The 15,776-nt window shown below is 39.2% G+C and overlaps 3 protein-coding genes across 4 annotated transcripts in view; all 3 read right to left on the bottom strand.

Moving 5' to 3' along the window:
- ths (thisbe) overlaps positions 1-14,533 on the bottom strand; it is a 67,602-nt gene extending 53,069 nt beyond the window's left edge. Inside the window, exons 1-2 of one of the 2 annotated variants that reach the window (XM_068291094.1) lie at positions 14,463-14,533; positions 13,069-13,433 (exon numbers count right to left, since the gene is read on the bottom strand). In XM_068291094.1, coding sequence (XP_068147195.1) covers positions 13,069-13,070 — 2 coding nt within the window. In that variant the 5' untranslated portion in view covers positions 13,071-13,433; positions 14,463-14,533. Of the gene's footprint in view, positions 1-13,068; positions 13,434-13,817; positions 13,944-14,462 lie in introns of those variants that run through there. The other variant, XM_068291095.1, reaches the window with a different exon arrangement.
- LOC137577726 (uncharacterized) lies at positions 33-3,347 on the bottom strand. Its single transcript, XM_068291272.1, has 4 exons — positions 3,212-3,347; positions 2,805-3,031; positions 253-582; positions 33-197 (listed from the first exon to the last, which is right to left on the bottom strand). The coding sequence occupies exons 1-4, from the start codon at positions 3,345-3,347 to the stop codon at positions 33-35; spliced, it is 858 nt and encodes a 285-aa protein (XP_068147373.1).
- On the bottom strand, positions 4,046-4,811 carry LOC137577734 (uncharacterized). The gene has a single exon (XM_068291280.1). It carries the CDS (start codon positions 4,748-4,750, stop codon positions 4,121-4,123), a length of 630 nt encoding a protein of 209 aa, XP_068147381.1. The 5' UTR covers positions 4,751-4,811; the 3' UTR covers positions 4,046-4,120.
- Positions 14,534-15,776: the final 1,243 nt, after the last annotated feature.

The raw sequence follows: 15,776 nt of genomic DNA, 5'->3' as shown, positions 1-15,776 counted from the left end.
GCCTTTTGCATACATTTTCCAATTGAATATTTTTAATAGAACTTGGCATCCAAGGTGAGCGAGGCCACCAGTCGCTGGCGATGCTTGACCTTGGGTTTGCCATAGTAATTGATATCATTGACACGATATTCGCCAGGTCGCAAATAGGCTGGTATACTGTTATTCTCCAATTGAAAATTCCTCACATCATAGAAGCCCTGTTGAGGATTTTGAAGGTGCATTCAATTATATACTTAGATGAAATCTACCAACTGTTTTAATGGGACATTTATCCGTCAGGTGGCCATATTTGAGTATATTGCGAAACCAGACACGCATCAGACTGGTCTTTAGTAGCTCTTCCAGTGTCTTACACGTGTCCAGGTCATAGTTGAAGAGAGTCTGATATTGATTGGGACCTCCTATCTTATATTGCACAGTCATGGAGGTTCTCAATCCAGCAGTTAATGGGCGATTCACATGCATATCCACATTGAGGCTACCTTGGGGCGTTAGCCAAGCCTTCATGCCGGACAGAAAATCTGAGCCAAATTCTACACTGATGTTGGTGAATTTACTGCGAAGAGCTTGAGGCAGAGAACCCTTTGTGGAAAGGCATTTTAAAGTTATTTTGTCTATCACTTACTGAAAGGATTATGAGCTGCCTGCAGAAGTTGCAAAAAGTTGAATAAAATTATCAGTGGAGCAAACAACATTTTGTCTATTTATTAGGATTTCTATTCTCTTACTAACTGAACTAAATTTGTTTACAAAACTTTCAGTAAAACTCTAAACAGACATATGTAATTAGTTAAGCTTCATTGCACACCTAATGAGGGAAAATTTCAAACGGAAATTCAATACCTTATCAAACAATTGCTAATCAAAAAAAATCTATCGAATCGCAGTTGATCAATTGATATAAAGCTAAAAAATAATCTTGATTTAATTCTTAATTAATACCAACTAAATCTTATCATATAACAACTTAACGCTAATACGTTTAAATCCCTTTTTCATAAAAAGATAATCAAAGAATTAGTTGGCTATTTTAGCAATTGAAAATAACTGAAGTTTAGTTTACTCTAGACTTGGAATAGGCTATCTTAGCAGCTCTTCCTTAATTAGCTCTCTAGTCCATCCAAACTCAATGACTTAACTCTTGGCCTTAGAGTTTGATTTCCCAGTTTCAATTTCAACAACTTTCAATCGCAAACTCGATCAATCAATCATTCACAAAGCTTATCAATCAACTGCTGATCAATTAGCACACCTGTCAATTGATTCCGTGTTTTGGTCTATTGATGCATAAACCAGATCACAAACATGAGATCTAAGTCGTTCTGCAACACTGACTAACTCTATACAAAGAGCGAAAGAGATTCAAGTTCAAACTGAAAGTTGCCAACTGAAAGTTGTTGCCTTCACACTAAACTGACGTTGACATCGCACTTTAGTTGGTTGTTTTTGTTATTGTTGACGGCGTTTAATTGGAAACACAGTTGGGTCCTGATGCAGGCAGTTGTCTGCCATTTGGCTGCTGTCTTCATCAACATCAACATCAACAACAACCACAACAACTGCAGCAGCAGCTGTAGTTGTAGCTGTAGCTGTAGCTAGATCTGGACATGAAGCTGTGGACAGCTGATGGACATGAACATTTTTTGTGTGACGTTCTCGACTGGAGCTGGACAAACCCGTTCAAAGAAGTCGACCAAGCAAATATTACGCATACGTCTTGTGTGCCCAAAAGAAATGTTTCCACCACCAAACCAGCTCCAGCACCCCTTGGATGCCTTGGATTGACTGAGCAAGCCGCTTGGAGCGTTTAATTGCAAATTATTCAAATAGCGACGACGTCGACATTTGCCGCTGCAGCTGTCATTGCTGTCATAACCAGTCGCCTGGTGGTGCTCCACCGCCTCCTTCATCTCCTCCACCGACTCTACGACGACGACGGCACCACCTTAACCAACCCCCTCTCTTGACTTTGCAATTATGTCTCAAATTAACACAGCTCCCGCCTTGTGTATCGGCAAAAATTTCCCACTTTGTTTTTGTATGTACCTACAATATATAAATATATTATTTTTTTTTTTTTGGTCGTCTGTTGTTGTCAAATGAAATTAGGCGTGAAATGTAGCTTGAACTTTGATGGAAATATTTTTACAACTATTGTTGTTGTAGCATTATGTAAACACTGCAAGTGTTTTTTATAATTATACTATAATTTTCTATTTAATAACTGGCAATGCCACGTGAATTTTAGGTTTTTGGGGCTAAGGAATTAATTTCCAATACATGATAAGATGTTTCCATGCACTTTATCTTTATGAGTATCTTTTGCTATACATTATCTTTTGGCCTATTTATTAAGCATATTGACCATGGGCTAAGAGACTGCAAAAAAACCACGCCATTTTATATGTGTTTGTGTAGGGGGGTCGAACTTCCTTCTGGTTGATGGCAGCTAGGTGAATTTTTCCTGTTCCCTCCCAGTAAATTATTTGACACGCAGAGAGTAATTTCACTTCACTTGATGTATTCAGGTATAAACTTCAACTAACTCTAGCTTAGCTTAAGAGCAGGGCACCAAGCCCCGCTTGGAGCGGAGTGTGGGGAGTTCTTTCGTGGGGAGAGCGATGGGCACCATCGGGAGAGCGGCGCGAGGTGAAAGCTTCCGCCTCCTTTAACCCTTGTGTTGCCCGGTTGGGCATAAACATGCTCCCCCCCTTGCAGGAGTGCAAGACCCAGGCAGTTTAATGGCACGCTCCGGACAGGGTCCAGCCAAAAACTGTGCGCATCGCAATCGGCCGCCCGCCAACCCCAGGTAGACTCCCTTCTAGCATGACCTCCGTGATCACATCCGCGCCCAGGACCAGAGACACTGACGACGGTCGGTAGAACGTCTCATCCGCCAGGACGATGCCCTCAAACTTTTTGGCGATCTGTGGGTCCACCGGAGCGCTTGGAGTGCGGCAGCACAAGCCATCCGGCTCGAAGGACCAAATGTTTGTGTAGGGGGGTCGAACTTCCTTCTGGTTGATGGCAGCTAGGTGAATTTTTCCTGTTCCCTCCCAGTAAATTATTTGACACGCAGAGAGTAATTTCACTTCACTTGATGTATTCAGGTATAAACTTCAACTAACTCTAGCTTAGCTTAAGAGCAGGGCACCAAGCCCCGCTTGGAGCGGAGTGTGGGGAGTTCTTTCGTGGGGAGAGCGATGGGCACCATCGGGAGAGCGGCGCGAGGTGAAAGCTTCCGCCTCCTTTAACCCTTGTGTTGCCCGGTTGGGCATAAACAATATGGTTAGATAAAGCCTCCTTACACAAACGTTTTGCAGTATTCCACAGTGGGCCAGCAACATGTTGCCCCTCCTGCTGCTTGGCAACATTTACCCAATGCAGCTGCATGTTGCTAACATCAGCAGTAGCAGCAGGAGGAGTGTTGCCTTTGCCTGCGTCTTAAGTTGCATTTATATGCAAATAACTTAAATTGTTTTCAATTTGCCACTGCAGCAGCAGCAGCAGCGCCTTGGCCGTCTATCGCCGCATTCCTTGTGGCCAAGTTGCAGCTAATTTTATGGCTAATTGTCCACCTAGCCAGCCTTGGTTGCTGCTAGCTGTTGTTGATTGCTGATGAAGTTGTGATATTTGCGATAAACACAAAATGTATGTGATAAAAATTGCTAATCGATCGAATGGGCTGGAATTTCTTGATTGTTTTTTCCTCTTCTCAGCCATGCAGCAGCAAAATGAATTTACATTTGGCAAATTAATACTAGAAAAGCCAAGACAGAAATGTTCTAAAATTTTCATTTTATAACAATCAAAGCCACCGCATTGCGGCAAAGAAGAATCTCTCGCCAAGAAAATATCGATTGCAACTAATAAATTTTGCATGGACTTGGGAAAACGTCTCCTGCTGTTCTGAAAAGTCATTCAAGTCAAAAAATAGCGATGGCTCTTGCCAGGCCATCTAAGGTAAAAAAAATCAGCAAACTTTTTAAACTTTTTCCGAAATTATTAAAACGTGTATCACTTTTAGTGTCTCTCTTTCTCTGTCTTTTCCTATTTTTTGGGTGTTTTTATTACAAGTTTAATAAAATTAAACAATAATTAAAATATATATAGGCTCGATTTATATAGATATGCGATTAGCACGACAGAAATTGCGAAACCATTCAAAACGTTCGAAATAGGCATGGACATTCTCACCAAAGACATATAGACGAACTGGCAAATAATCGGAATCTTCGTCATATTCATCAGATGTATCATATAAATGGTATTCACCATCCGTGTCCTCTTCATTCGATAGCAATACATCGATGGTAATGATGCAATGCAGCAGATAGACAATTCCACACGTTAGAGCACAGATCGCTTGAGTTTTTAGATAGTTAAAGAAAGGGTGGATTGGCTTCTCGGGTAAATTTGGATCACCCATGCCCACATACATCAAATGGAAGTCCTCTTCAGCATCATTTAGGGTCATCATCGATATTACTATATACATTAAAGAACCAATTGCTGTACGTAGTATTTCCTCAACAAGATTACATTGATGTCCTGTACATATATTGATACTGCAAAACATTGTCACTACGGTGAAGATATAAAAAACGATGGCATAAAACAAGTGAATCAATTGAGTATCTAATGGGAGAAAGCCAAGATCCACAGACATGAAGCCACGTATATGAAAGGCCATTAGAAACATATTGATTACCGTCTCCACGGTGTAGAATAGAAACAAAACTGGTCGCATGTTGCCCAGACCACAAAGAGTAAATATAAAATATATAATGTGTATATTTTGTTTTAGACACTGACAGTCAAACCTAAGAACTAGTCATTTCAAGTTCTCGATATTCCCATTTTTAGAATTTAGGCAATATTTGACGAGTTACATCAATAAATAGTTTTCCCGACATCCCTTATTGAGTTTAGAAGCTCAGTTTTATTTATAGATGAAATGTCTAAGAAGTTTCATAACTCTGAGATCATGAGGCTAGCACGTTTCCTGTATATTTGGTTATAGGCCTTATATTGGATGGCTTTGACATTGGATTTCCATGTCCACACCCAGTGCCTTAGTTCAAGTCTCAAGTCTCTCCTTCTCCTCCCCCTCTTTTGTTTGCGTGGGGTGGTGTTGGTATATTGGTTACAGCTCATCTTTAATGAAATGCGCAATACGATGATCAATTTACATTGACATACTGATTGACTTAGTATCAACTGACATGGGACTATATCAATAACGATGTTAATGATGAGCATGTAATGCAAATGTGAATGCAAATTCAAATTGCAATTGCAACAACATTGTTGTAACTGTGAATTGTAATTGCAATGGTTATTGTTATTAGCAAATGGTCTTATTGTTTAATGGCTTACAATTAGACAAGCCAACTTAACTAAGTAATACATCAACTTAACATCGAAGAAGAAGGAGAACTGGTTTCAATTACATGTCATTGATATTTTTCTCAAAAAGGTATTTATTTCTTATCTGTCCTAATATTTTTAAGATTTTCTCAATCTAACTATAACTTTTCAGTCTTCAATTAAGTTTAATAGGAAATTCAAATAGTAATTAGTACTTGACATCCATTGGGACTTACAATTTTAAAAAAGTTTTAAACTAATTTACTTAGTTTGTGCCAATTTTGATGAACTTTCATAGGTAGTAAAACGATTTATAACTGTAATCAGAAAATCTACAAATATGGTGAGACTCCGCTTAAATATACTTATTAACATAACATTGAATACTTAACTTCCATGAAATCTGAATGAATGTAGTTCCACCTTTAGGACTTAAGAAACAAAGGCAACACTTGCTTAACCAAAAATCAAAGGGAGGGGGAAAAAAATCAGCAAACAATAAACACTTGTCTGTCATTCATTACCCCAACTCAATCTCTTAGAATTACAATCGCATCATAATCGTAGTCATCATCATCGTCATCGTCATCCTCATCCTCATCGTTGTAGTCTCATCTCCATCTCATGCAAACATTTCAATTTCCCTCAAACTGTCATTTAATAAAGTGCTAAAAGCCAGACACAAGCAATGCAAGACTCAAATGCAATGTCGATGACAATGCCAGATAATGATTGAAGGGGAGTGGGGGGTTAACAGGAGGCAGAGGAGGTGGAGTCGATGCCAAAGTAGGTGGTGGCATGAGGAGGCAACTCATTTTGAATGTCTCTTGCCACTTTACAGTTAGATGCATATTCAATGTCAATGCAATTGGCGGGGGTGTCCTCCCCATCCCCCCTTCTCATCCCACCACCCACTCAACTCAACCCACTCCACTTCAACTCTGTGGCATTTCCTCTGCCACATCCACCCGCTTGCCTTTGCCTCCCGCCTGAAGCGAGTTCATGACTTGTGTGTGGCTGTGTGTCTGGGGAAACTTGTTGGCATCGTCGACGACGGCGCACAATTTGATTGCATATAAATATCTAATAATTATTGGCGTCTAAATGTTTGTGCCATGTAATTACATTCAACATGTGCAAAGTGCTAGATGGATGACAGAGAGACAAAGGCAATGGGAGAGAGCGATGGAGAGGGAGAGCCCTCAATGGTTTAATTATTGCTGCTTTTGTTGTTGCTATTAAATGAAGCAATTAAATGGCAATTTATTAGACAGACTTTTGACTTAAAGTAGGTAGATAAAAGGGAAGTTAGTTGAAACCAAAAAAGGAAGTCAATTCTGAAGGTTTTAATTGCCAGAGCTTACAATCTGTTGATTAGCTTTCATTATAGATTACTTAGCGGGTTACTTAGGTCGTCTCCTTACTCTTTCGAATTCTTAGTAGCTAAGGTCAGTAATACGCAAATAAATAAACACTCTCGAATTTACAGAGGCAGATACCATAAAATTGAGTTTATGACGAATTTTCTATACTCTTCACTTATAAATGATTTCAAAGTGGTACACAACTTATAAACTTAATAAGAAATACTAAGACAAATATCAGTTAAGTAGTACTCTTTTCTTTAAGCAAACAGATAAAGATTATTAAAGAAGATTCAGGAACAATCTGAAAACGATTTCAGCTTCAAATGCTATATCCACAATTGATTACCGAGATTCTTGGAAGAAGATAAGACTCTTGTCTCATAGATAAGTACTTTCTGTTGCCCTTTAGCCCCATTCTGATGATGGGCATTTTCGATACCTTAACAAATTTTGCAGATTTCTTACTGATATTGTATCTATATACTGTTTAAAAACAACATACAAAAGTTTTGGCAAGAGTATTTAAAATGTTTCTTACAACTTGACGCATGTTTTATTTTTAGAGTCTATCTAGAGTCTAGACTCTAGACTGTTGAGTATACACTTAGATTTGTGATATTCAATCAACACAACAAAATGCGATATCAAAATATTTAGTTATATAGATATTGTTGATTTAACAATTCAAAGTGCAGTGGAGCCTAGACACAAATAGTTTTCCCATGAGGCAAACCAAAAAAACCGAAACAAAAAACAGAAAAATAAAGAAACAAAAAAGAAAAAAAAAAAACTGCACACATCCTTTCACCCAGGGCAAATACACATTCTTTACACTTTGAATCTGCCACTGAAGATGAAGATGATGTTGATGGTGATGATGATGATGATGAAGAAGAAGGCACTTTCCCACAGATGCAGAAGCAAAAGTCACATCTTAAGAGCTGCCCACGTTGTGGTTGTTGGTAGTCGCAAGTGTAAATTGGCAAACACGCAATTCGCCCCATTCCCCCCGCCCAATCCCTCCGCACATGCATACATGCCTCATTCCCGTTGCCCCATTCCTAAAAGTCGCGCATACAATTCATGATCAAGTGCAATCTTTTTGACATTAATATGACAACGCCGCCAGGCACAGGCAGTGGCACTTGCTCAGGCAGAGGCAAGCAACCAGGCAGCATTCCCCAAATGTTCAAACAGCAACAACAACAACAACAACTACAACATACAATTTAACAGTTTCCAGCTAGGGGCAAAATCAATTATATATACATACATACATATTTATACATCTGTATAGTACATTGTAAGCACGATACAAACGCAAAGACAACACAAAAGCCGCACTGCAATGACATCTGTAAGCCATAGAGATGACATCGTGATAGACAATTTACATAGCCAAGTAACTTAAGAAAGGATTAGTGGACTTGGAAAGGCATCAATTGAATATCTGGTGTTATCCACAATCCTTCTAGGCTTCGGCTCTTCTTTATTGCGTTTTGAAAACAAAGTTTTAACATTTTTCTGGGTCTAAATGATTCATTCTTAAAGGAAGCCTACAAAGTTCGATAAGTTAATGTTGTTTCACCTATTAAACTAAATGAAAACCTATTCAAATTAAAATGGAGAAATGTTAGAATCTTCGGTTGGTCATTAAATATCTAAAGCAAAGTGTCAACTGCATATAGCCAGAAGAACATTTGCTTTATATATATGGTCAGTATGAGCAATTCTTGCTTACGTTTTTGAAACATTTGTGCCCAAGAATAAAGCTTTTTTTCATGTGTACTTAATGACTGGCTTTATATAACATTTAATTACTTTAATTAGACAAATAAATCTGATATCTGTATCTATTAATAGCCCCTCTGTTCTTTCTTTAAACCACCTAGTCTATAAAAAAAACTAGAAAAAGCAGAACTTAATAATTATTAAAGTCATTAAGAGTAAAAGCATTTGTCACTAAAAGTGCCAGGAACAGAATATTGACTACCAACTGGCGCCAATTTGTCGTTGTCAAGTGCATAAACTCTGCGAAAGAAACCAAAAAGTGGAAGCAAAGTCTTTTTGAGAAGAGAAGGAGCAACAAACTTTGCCTTTTTGCTTTACTTTTTGACACTTTGTCTAGAGAATTCTTCACGTTTTTTAGTCTCGTGTGGTTTAGATTGGTCAATCACGCCTGCATCTCTAACGGCAACTTTTGGACTGCAACTTGAGTCAATGATTGAGTATGCGACAGGCACAGACCCAAGCCAAAGGCAAAGCCAAAAACACATATCCAAAGCCAACGCCAAAACCAAGCCCAAGCCAAGGCGCTCCACTGGAAAGTGGCGACCAAACTGATGAATGTCTGTCAAATTGCTGACACGCACGCAGAACGAAGAACACAGATGATCAGACACCAGACAACGACCAGAAGACAACATCGTCGACGACGTCGTCGTCACTGACATTGACACAATGCACACGAAGTGGAAATGGGAATAAAAATGCTTTAGGATGGATCGTGGGGGGGCAGAAGGTGGAGAAGGAGGATCAGGGGGAGAAACAGGCAGCAGGCAGCAGGCAGTCTTAGTTGCCCCATCAACATGAGTATATTTCATGCCATTTAATTTTGCTGTCATCTAATTGAGTTGTTGGCCAGAGAAATATTTATCGGCATATTAATGCAGCATATTTCAAATGCCAGGAGACGTGGACTGTGCTGACTAACTGACTTACTTCCTCAGTGGCTACAACTACTACTACTAACGTGGCCAACATACTCAACATGGTCAACATGTTTATGCAATTTGCCAGCCAGCCAGATAGCCAACCAATCTCCCAGGGACTCTAAGCCAACTCGATTTGCCATGTCTCTATAGCCACTGCGTCTTGTCTTATCAAATGATTTTATTTATGCTATGGGCGAGCGCATGTGTGTGCGATAATTGGATTATTTACTTTCGCGGCTTAGCGGCCAACCTCAACAATGTTGTGAAAATTGTCGAGTTTTCGCTTTCTATCGATCAGCAGCAGCAGCCGCAGCCGCAGTCAAGTTGTCGTTAGAGTTGAGCTGGATAAGTCACTTAACAGAAAACCAAAAATTAATTGAACTCAGAAACCAATTTCAATTTAATAGTTAATCCCAGGTTAACAAAAATTTGAACACAGCTCATTGCCCAACTTTACACTTTTACACTGGACAACAGAGACATGAAAATGAAAATATTTACAACATGGAATTTGGCAGGAAAGGACTCAAAACTTTGAAGCTTGAAAGAGATGAGTAGGAAACTTCGATATACAAACTACTGAAAGTGGAAAACAGAAAGACATAGTCCTTGAATCGAATAAGTTAGTATTTCTCTTATATGTTTCACCGAGCATAGATTTGAGTAGACAACTAATACCTGCAGGACAGTGTTATTGAAAGTGTAGTTAAATTACTCACAAAATTGTAACATGATCCTATAATACTTAATGTTTGTTGTTGGCAAACTGAACTCTGTGATAATCAATTAATTTTTACTCCAATTCGTTATCGACTTTTGAGCAATTTGTAGGTATGTGTAGGAAATTTGCTCCAGTTTGTTGTCATTTCTTCCGGTGACATTTTTTACTTTATATGCCATTATATTTTTAGCCATTAACCAGAAGCTGCCTCCACACCCACAAATCAAATGTCGCTTCCTGTTTCGGTCACTTCCCCACACTCCCACGCAAGTTAATTGCAAATTGCAAATTGCAGCTTTCCAGTGGTTCGACTCCCAGCCACTGTCAATGTCCGGCAAACCTACTTAGACAGTCAACAACACCCAAATAAATGTGGTGGCACAACCACACACTCCCTCCCCCTCCTGCGCCCCTTCATCCCACTCACCCACTCCCCACACACCTGGGGCCAGGCATATTAATATGTATGAGTTGTGTCAGGAGGCAATGCCACAAAGCGTTTATCAAACATTTCACAAAAACATGCGTCGTCGCCCGTCGCCTTCGTTGACCCAATTAACAGGGCATTATAAAGTCGTAAAGCATAGAGACATATGGTGCCAGAGCAAATACTATTTGTATGTAGTGTGTCAGGCCCCTAGGCGAAAGACAACGTAGACATATGTTGATACTCCACCTTCTGCCACGTCTCCTCCCGCCCAATAAGATATGCAGGCAAATTCGAGTGAATTCATAAATCTTAAATTACTTAGACAAACAGTCGGTCTTTTTTTTTGGTTTTCGTCTTTTTTTCGGCTGGATTTTGGTTTGTAGATAGATGCGTATGCCTGGTGGCTATGTCTGGCAAAATGCTCATGTTTGGCACGATAATATTGACAAATTGTGCCAACATTCGCACACAATTAATAAGGCAAAAGCTAAAGAATTGGTAGACAATGGCCCCATTGAGCCAAGACAACTTAATTCCAGAAGGACCACGGCGCTACCCACAACAAAGACAACAAAGACTCAGACAGACAGACAAAAAAGCTACACAAAACAAGAATATTGGCAAGTGTCAAAGCAAACAGTGGAACGAATGTATATTCCGAAATGAAAACAGTTTTAATTGTTTATACTTTTGAGTACCAAAAATGAGTACTTAAAGAAGGTTCTTTTGGCCAAGCTAAGCACCTAAAAATTTTGAATAAAAGCCAAAACTTACCTAGTCATACCTTTAAGTAAAAGGACATTAGATACTTTAGAACTTAAATAAGATGTAGTTTCGGCAATTAGGAATCTATAAGATAAAACTTGCTTAGAAATCAATAGTTTGAAACAAATTAAGTTAAGTATACATAAACTAGCAACATATGTAATTTATTGCTTCTAGAAGATAGTGAGGACGAAAATTTCTAGAAAAGCAAGACTTAGTGGGCAGAAACACGTTTCATAGTCTCTGCCTGGCTGAAGGCACACATTCTGCAGTTGTATAGACACTTGCCCCCATCAATACCACTGTGCCACATTCGGCGAGGCAAAACCCCATCAACAATCGAAACACGTAGGGAGCGCCCACACATCACGCATTAAGAACTTTGATTCAGGAGCTCAGAAAGTGAATGAGTTGGCAACTTTCCGACGATTAACCAACAAAAGAAAGGGAAACAAATGCGAAATTGTTGTGTGCTTCTGCCACTTGAGTGTTGCACCGCATGTTGCATGGTGCGTGGACAACATTATGATTGATGATTGTAAACCTCGGCAAAGTTTGAGCTCTTTTGATGTGTGCCCTCACACACTCCTCCCCTTTCATTCTGATGGGGGCTGCTGCACTCGACTTTCGTTTTCCAACTAAAGTCGGCAATTTATGCAGCATAACTCATCCATTTAGTCAAACTTGGAGTTCCACTTAAGCCTCGATGCCAGGGCTAAGCCGCTTAGGAGAACACACGACATCAGACCAGGCCAGCTCAAAGCCAGGAAACAAGAAGTGGACAGACATTTGTGTTGACAAATCAATTAAATGTAAAATTTAAAAGGCGCACACACACAGTAGCCGACTGATATTGAGTGGGGAGGGCAACCACAACAACATATCGATGAATTGTTGTTGTTGTTGTAAACCAAACATGCAATTGCGAAAACCAAACCACATAAACTAGGGCCTAGGCCGGGCAAGACAATCCAGAGTTGGAGCTGGAGCCAGTTGTCGACGCTTATCGAAAAACATTGATGCCCGCCGGTGGCAGGCAGTCAGCCAAAGCAGGCAAATCGTAAAGTGTGAAAACAAATTGCCAAAGCCCCGTGAGGCTAGAATCAGGAAACTCATTGCAAACAGCCAGATAATTGCACTCGATTTGTAATTCAAGATTAAGGGCAGTCAGGCAATGGTAAGACAGAGAGTAACACTGAGTATTCATGTCCATGCCCCCATACATACATACATACATATGTCGGTGTTGTTTTCCATCTTTGTTTTTAATTTATGTGCATTTTGTTTCTTCGTTTCGACCAAGCTGGACAGCTCCAAAAGATAATCACCTAAAATGTGGGCCATGAGTTAAATGATTATGTAAATTCTTTTCAACTCTTGATGTAACCTTCGTTGGTCAAGTTGAAAGACAAATTGATTGGCAATTTCCATTGGCCAAGAATCAAAGCATCAACGAAATTATACAAGATATATTTCAGCAAAAAAAAACAAGTAAATGTCCCCATGGGCATAACTTTTAGCAGTGAAAGTTGATAACAAGAGGACTCAAGTACATGAAATTAACAAAATACTTAAGTATTTCACATTTTGACTAAAAATTGTTAAATTTAAATTGTTAACTAGCTTCAACTCGACTTATTAATGTATAAAAAACTATTTCTTAAAGTTTGTTGTATTAATTTTTAAGAATTATATACTTACATCGTATTTACTTGACCTCATTTTACCCATTTATTTTGCATCTAATTTGCATTCGTATTTCGTCTACGCTTCTTTGTCATAAAGTCTCAGCACTTTGGCTTAAATTTACCAATTATTACATTAATGATTATAAAAATTTTGCATTAATTATGTGATATATTAATTAGATTTACTTTTGATTTTTAGAATTTTGAACACACTTTTCTTTTTTTTTTTTTAATTTTATATTTTGTTTATTGAGGCAACCACTTTATAAACTTTTTCTGAATTAATTTTAATGATTTAAGTTTAATTTTATATATTTTTTTTTATTACATTTTTGTTACACAGTCTTTGAGTAAATGTTTTATGTGTTGTAGATGCAACTGAAATTAGGTAAGCATATCCATTTATATATATGTATGTACGTTACTCATACGACACGTGGCACGTGAAAATCAGCAGCTGACTGAAATTGAAACCGAAACCGAAACATTGAAGAAGACCGAAACCAAGAGACCCCATCTAATGGCCGTACAAGGCAAATAATAAGGGGGAAAACCCAGTCAGGAAAATAAAAACAGGCCGAAGGCAGGAAATCAAAAACGATTTCGATAAACTATGCTTACTTTTAGGCCTTGCTGGCAAAAACTGAAAAGAAAAACACCAAACATTTTACGATTCTACGAGTATTTGTGTGGCATGCCACCCCTCTACCTCACCTCCCACACACCGCAAACAGCACGCCATCAGCCCATCTGACTAGCAACCTCTCTTAATGTTCTCTGGCCTGGCCTGACACGTTTCGCTCTATTTTGTGTGTTGTGTTTTCTGTGGGAAAAATCGTTAGCAACAAAAAAAATAAAAAGAAGAAAACAAAAATGCCAAAAGTGCACGAAAAAGGCTGGCTAAACATACGGACGTACAGACCAACAGACGGACAGACAGTTGGATGGACAGAGCTACAAACGGATTGGCAAGCCAGAAAAGGGGGCCGCAAAAACCACGTGAAAAATGCCGGAAACAGAAATCGATTTGCACCCAAGCCACCAAGTGGTAGTAGTAGTAGAGTAGCATGTAGTATTAGTAGTTGAGGCACACGTTCATAACGACACCGAAAAACCCTATGAACATTTCATGGAATTTCCTTTAAAATCATATGTACACATGTTTATATCTATTGAATCCATTAATTAATAGGCGGAAATCAAAGTTCGTCTTGGCCAAAATTATGTCACACACTTAGCGCACGAATGTAGGCAACATTTTCCATTTTGGTTTTGCTAAAACTTTTTTCAAAGCATTTCAAATTTATGAATAATATATTGTGAAATTTTCGGTTTTTTTTTTTAACAATTTGTTGTTGAAGTAATTTAGTTGAATTTATTTTTTGTGGTTGGTTGTAACCGTTTTACCCGTCATCGATGTCGGAGTCGTTGTGGCTGCTGCACGACGCGTTGAAAATTCACGTAACAATTGATTTGTGTGTCAAAAATGTCACAAGTGTCAAACATTTATATGGGAAGCACTGCAACACACTGAACAGAGAGAAAAAAAGCCCCACAGAGACAAAGAGAGAGAGAAAGATTCAGAGAGTTGTCGACCGCAAGAGAGAACGGAGAACTTGCACGTGCAATTCAACAGAGGAAGGCAGAGAGAGAGAGAGAGACTTTGCTGCTGCGCATAAGTCATTCTCAGGTGTAAGCTGTAAGAGATTTTTTGTTTAGCACGTGTGTCCTTTCTAAGAGAAACAACTGTAAAAATTTTGAAACTAAGAGATTATAGAGCTTAAAGCTCGCCTTAAGGTCTTAAGCGAGGATTGTAAATCCTCTGTTTTTAGCAGTCTAATCTTCATGATCGTGTAAAGACTTGAGCTGAAAGCTCAACTAAAAGTTAGTCCTTTGCTCTCTTTGATGACTCATTGTGCCTAACCAACAGTTCTTTTTAAGCCAAGGGATTCCCCCTTTTCCACCCAAGTAAACATGGTCTATCCTTCCCCACTTTTTTGGGCTGTCTAAACGGCTTAAATGGCTCAAATGTTGCTTAATGCGAATGGTTTTACCACAAAATAGTTTAAGGAGAGGGTGGAAAGATTTCTTTAGTCACCGTCCTTCGGTTGTCACTCAGGTGTTAAGCTTAGTTAGATTGATTGCATTTTCGTGAGGGGAGCTTCGAAAATTTTCGTGATGCAATTGAATTTGCATAATTAACATATTAATCAAGCGTTTCTTTTTCTCCACTTTGTTAAAACCAATTAATTAATTAACTAGTTAATTAAACTCATTGAAAACGCGACACATTCCGACCAATTTCGTTTCGTTTTGACTTGGTTTAGTTTGGTTATTCGTTTCGTTTCGTTCCCCGTTACGACTTTTCGACTCGCGACTTTGCGGTTTCATGATATTTTTGTTGTGAACCCAACTAAATGCGATGAGAAACTGGCCGACCAGGCCGACTAGGCCGGGGGCCAGCCTTGTCTCTCGGTTTCTCGCTCGCCCTCTCTTTCTCTTGGTCTTTCTCTTTGTCTCTGCAGCAGCAGCAGAAACAGAGCAGCAGGCAATGGGTTTACTTCTTCTTATTGGACGGAGACCGAAGACCGGCCAGCTGCGTCGCGTGATATGAATGATATAGGCGTTGTGGAGGGGGGTTAGGCTGGTTAGGCGGGGAGGGGGCAGCTGAACGGGAGGCGGTGACTGTCTGTATGCTTACCACTTGAGGCTAATAACAAC

The sequence above is a fragment of the Drosophila tropicalis genome, unplaced genomic scaffold (genome assembly GCF_018151085.1).
Source record: "Drosophila tropicalis isolate 14030-0801.00 unplaced genomic scaffold, ASM1815108v1 contig_593, whole genome shotgun sequence".
Classification (NCBI taxonomy): domain Eukaryota; kingdom Metazoa; phylum Arthropoda; class Insecta; order Diptera; family Drosophilidae; genus Drosophila; species Drosophila tropicalis.
The sequence above is the reverse complement of the archived record's forward strand: the minus strand, read 5'-3'. Positions and strand labels throughout refer to the sequence as shown.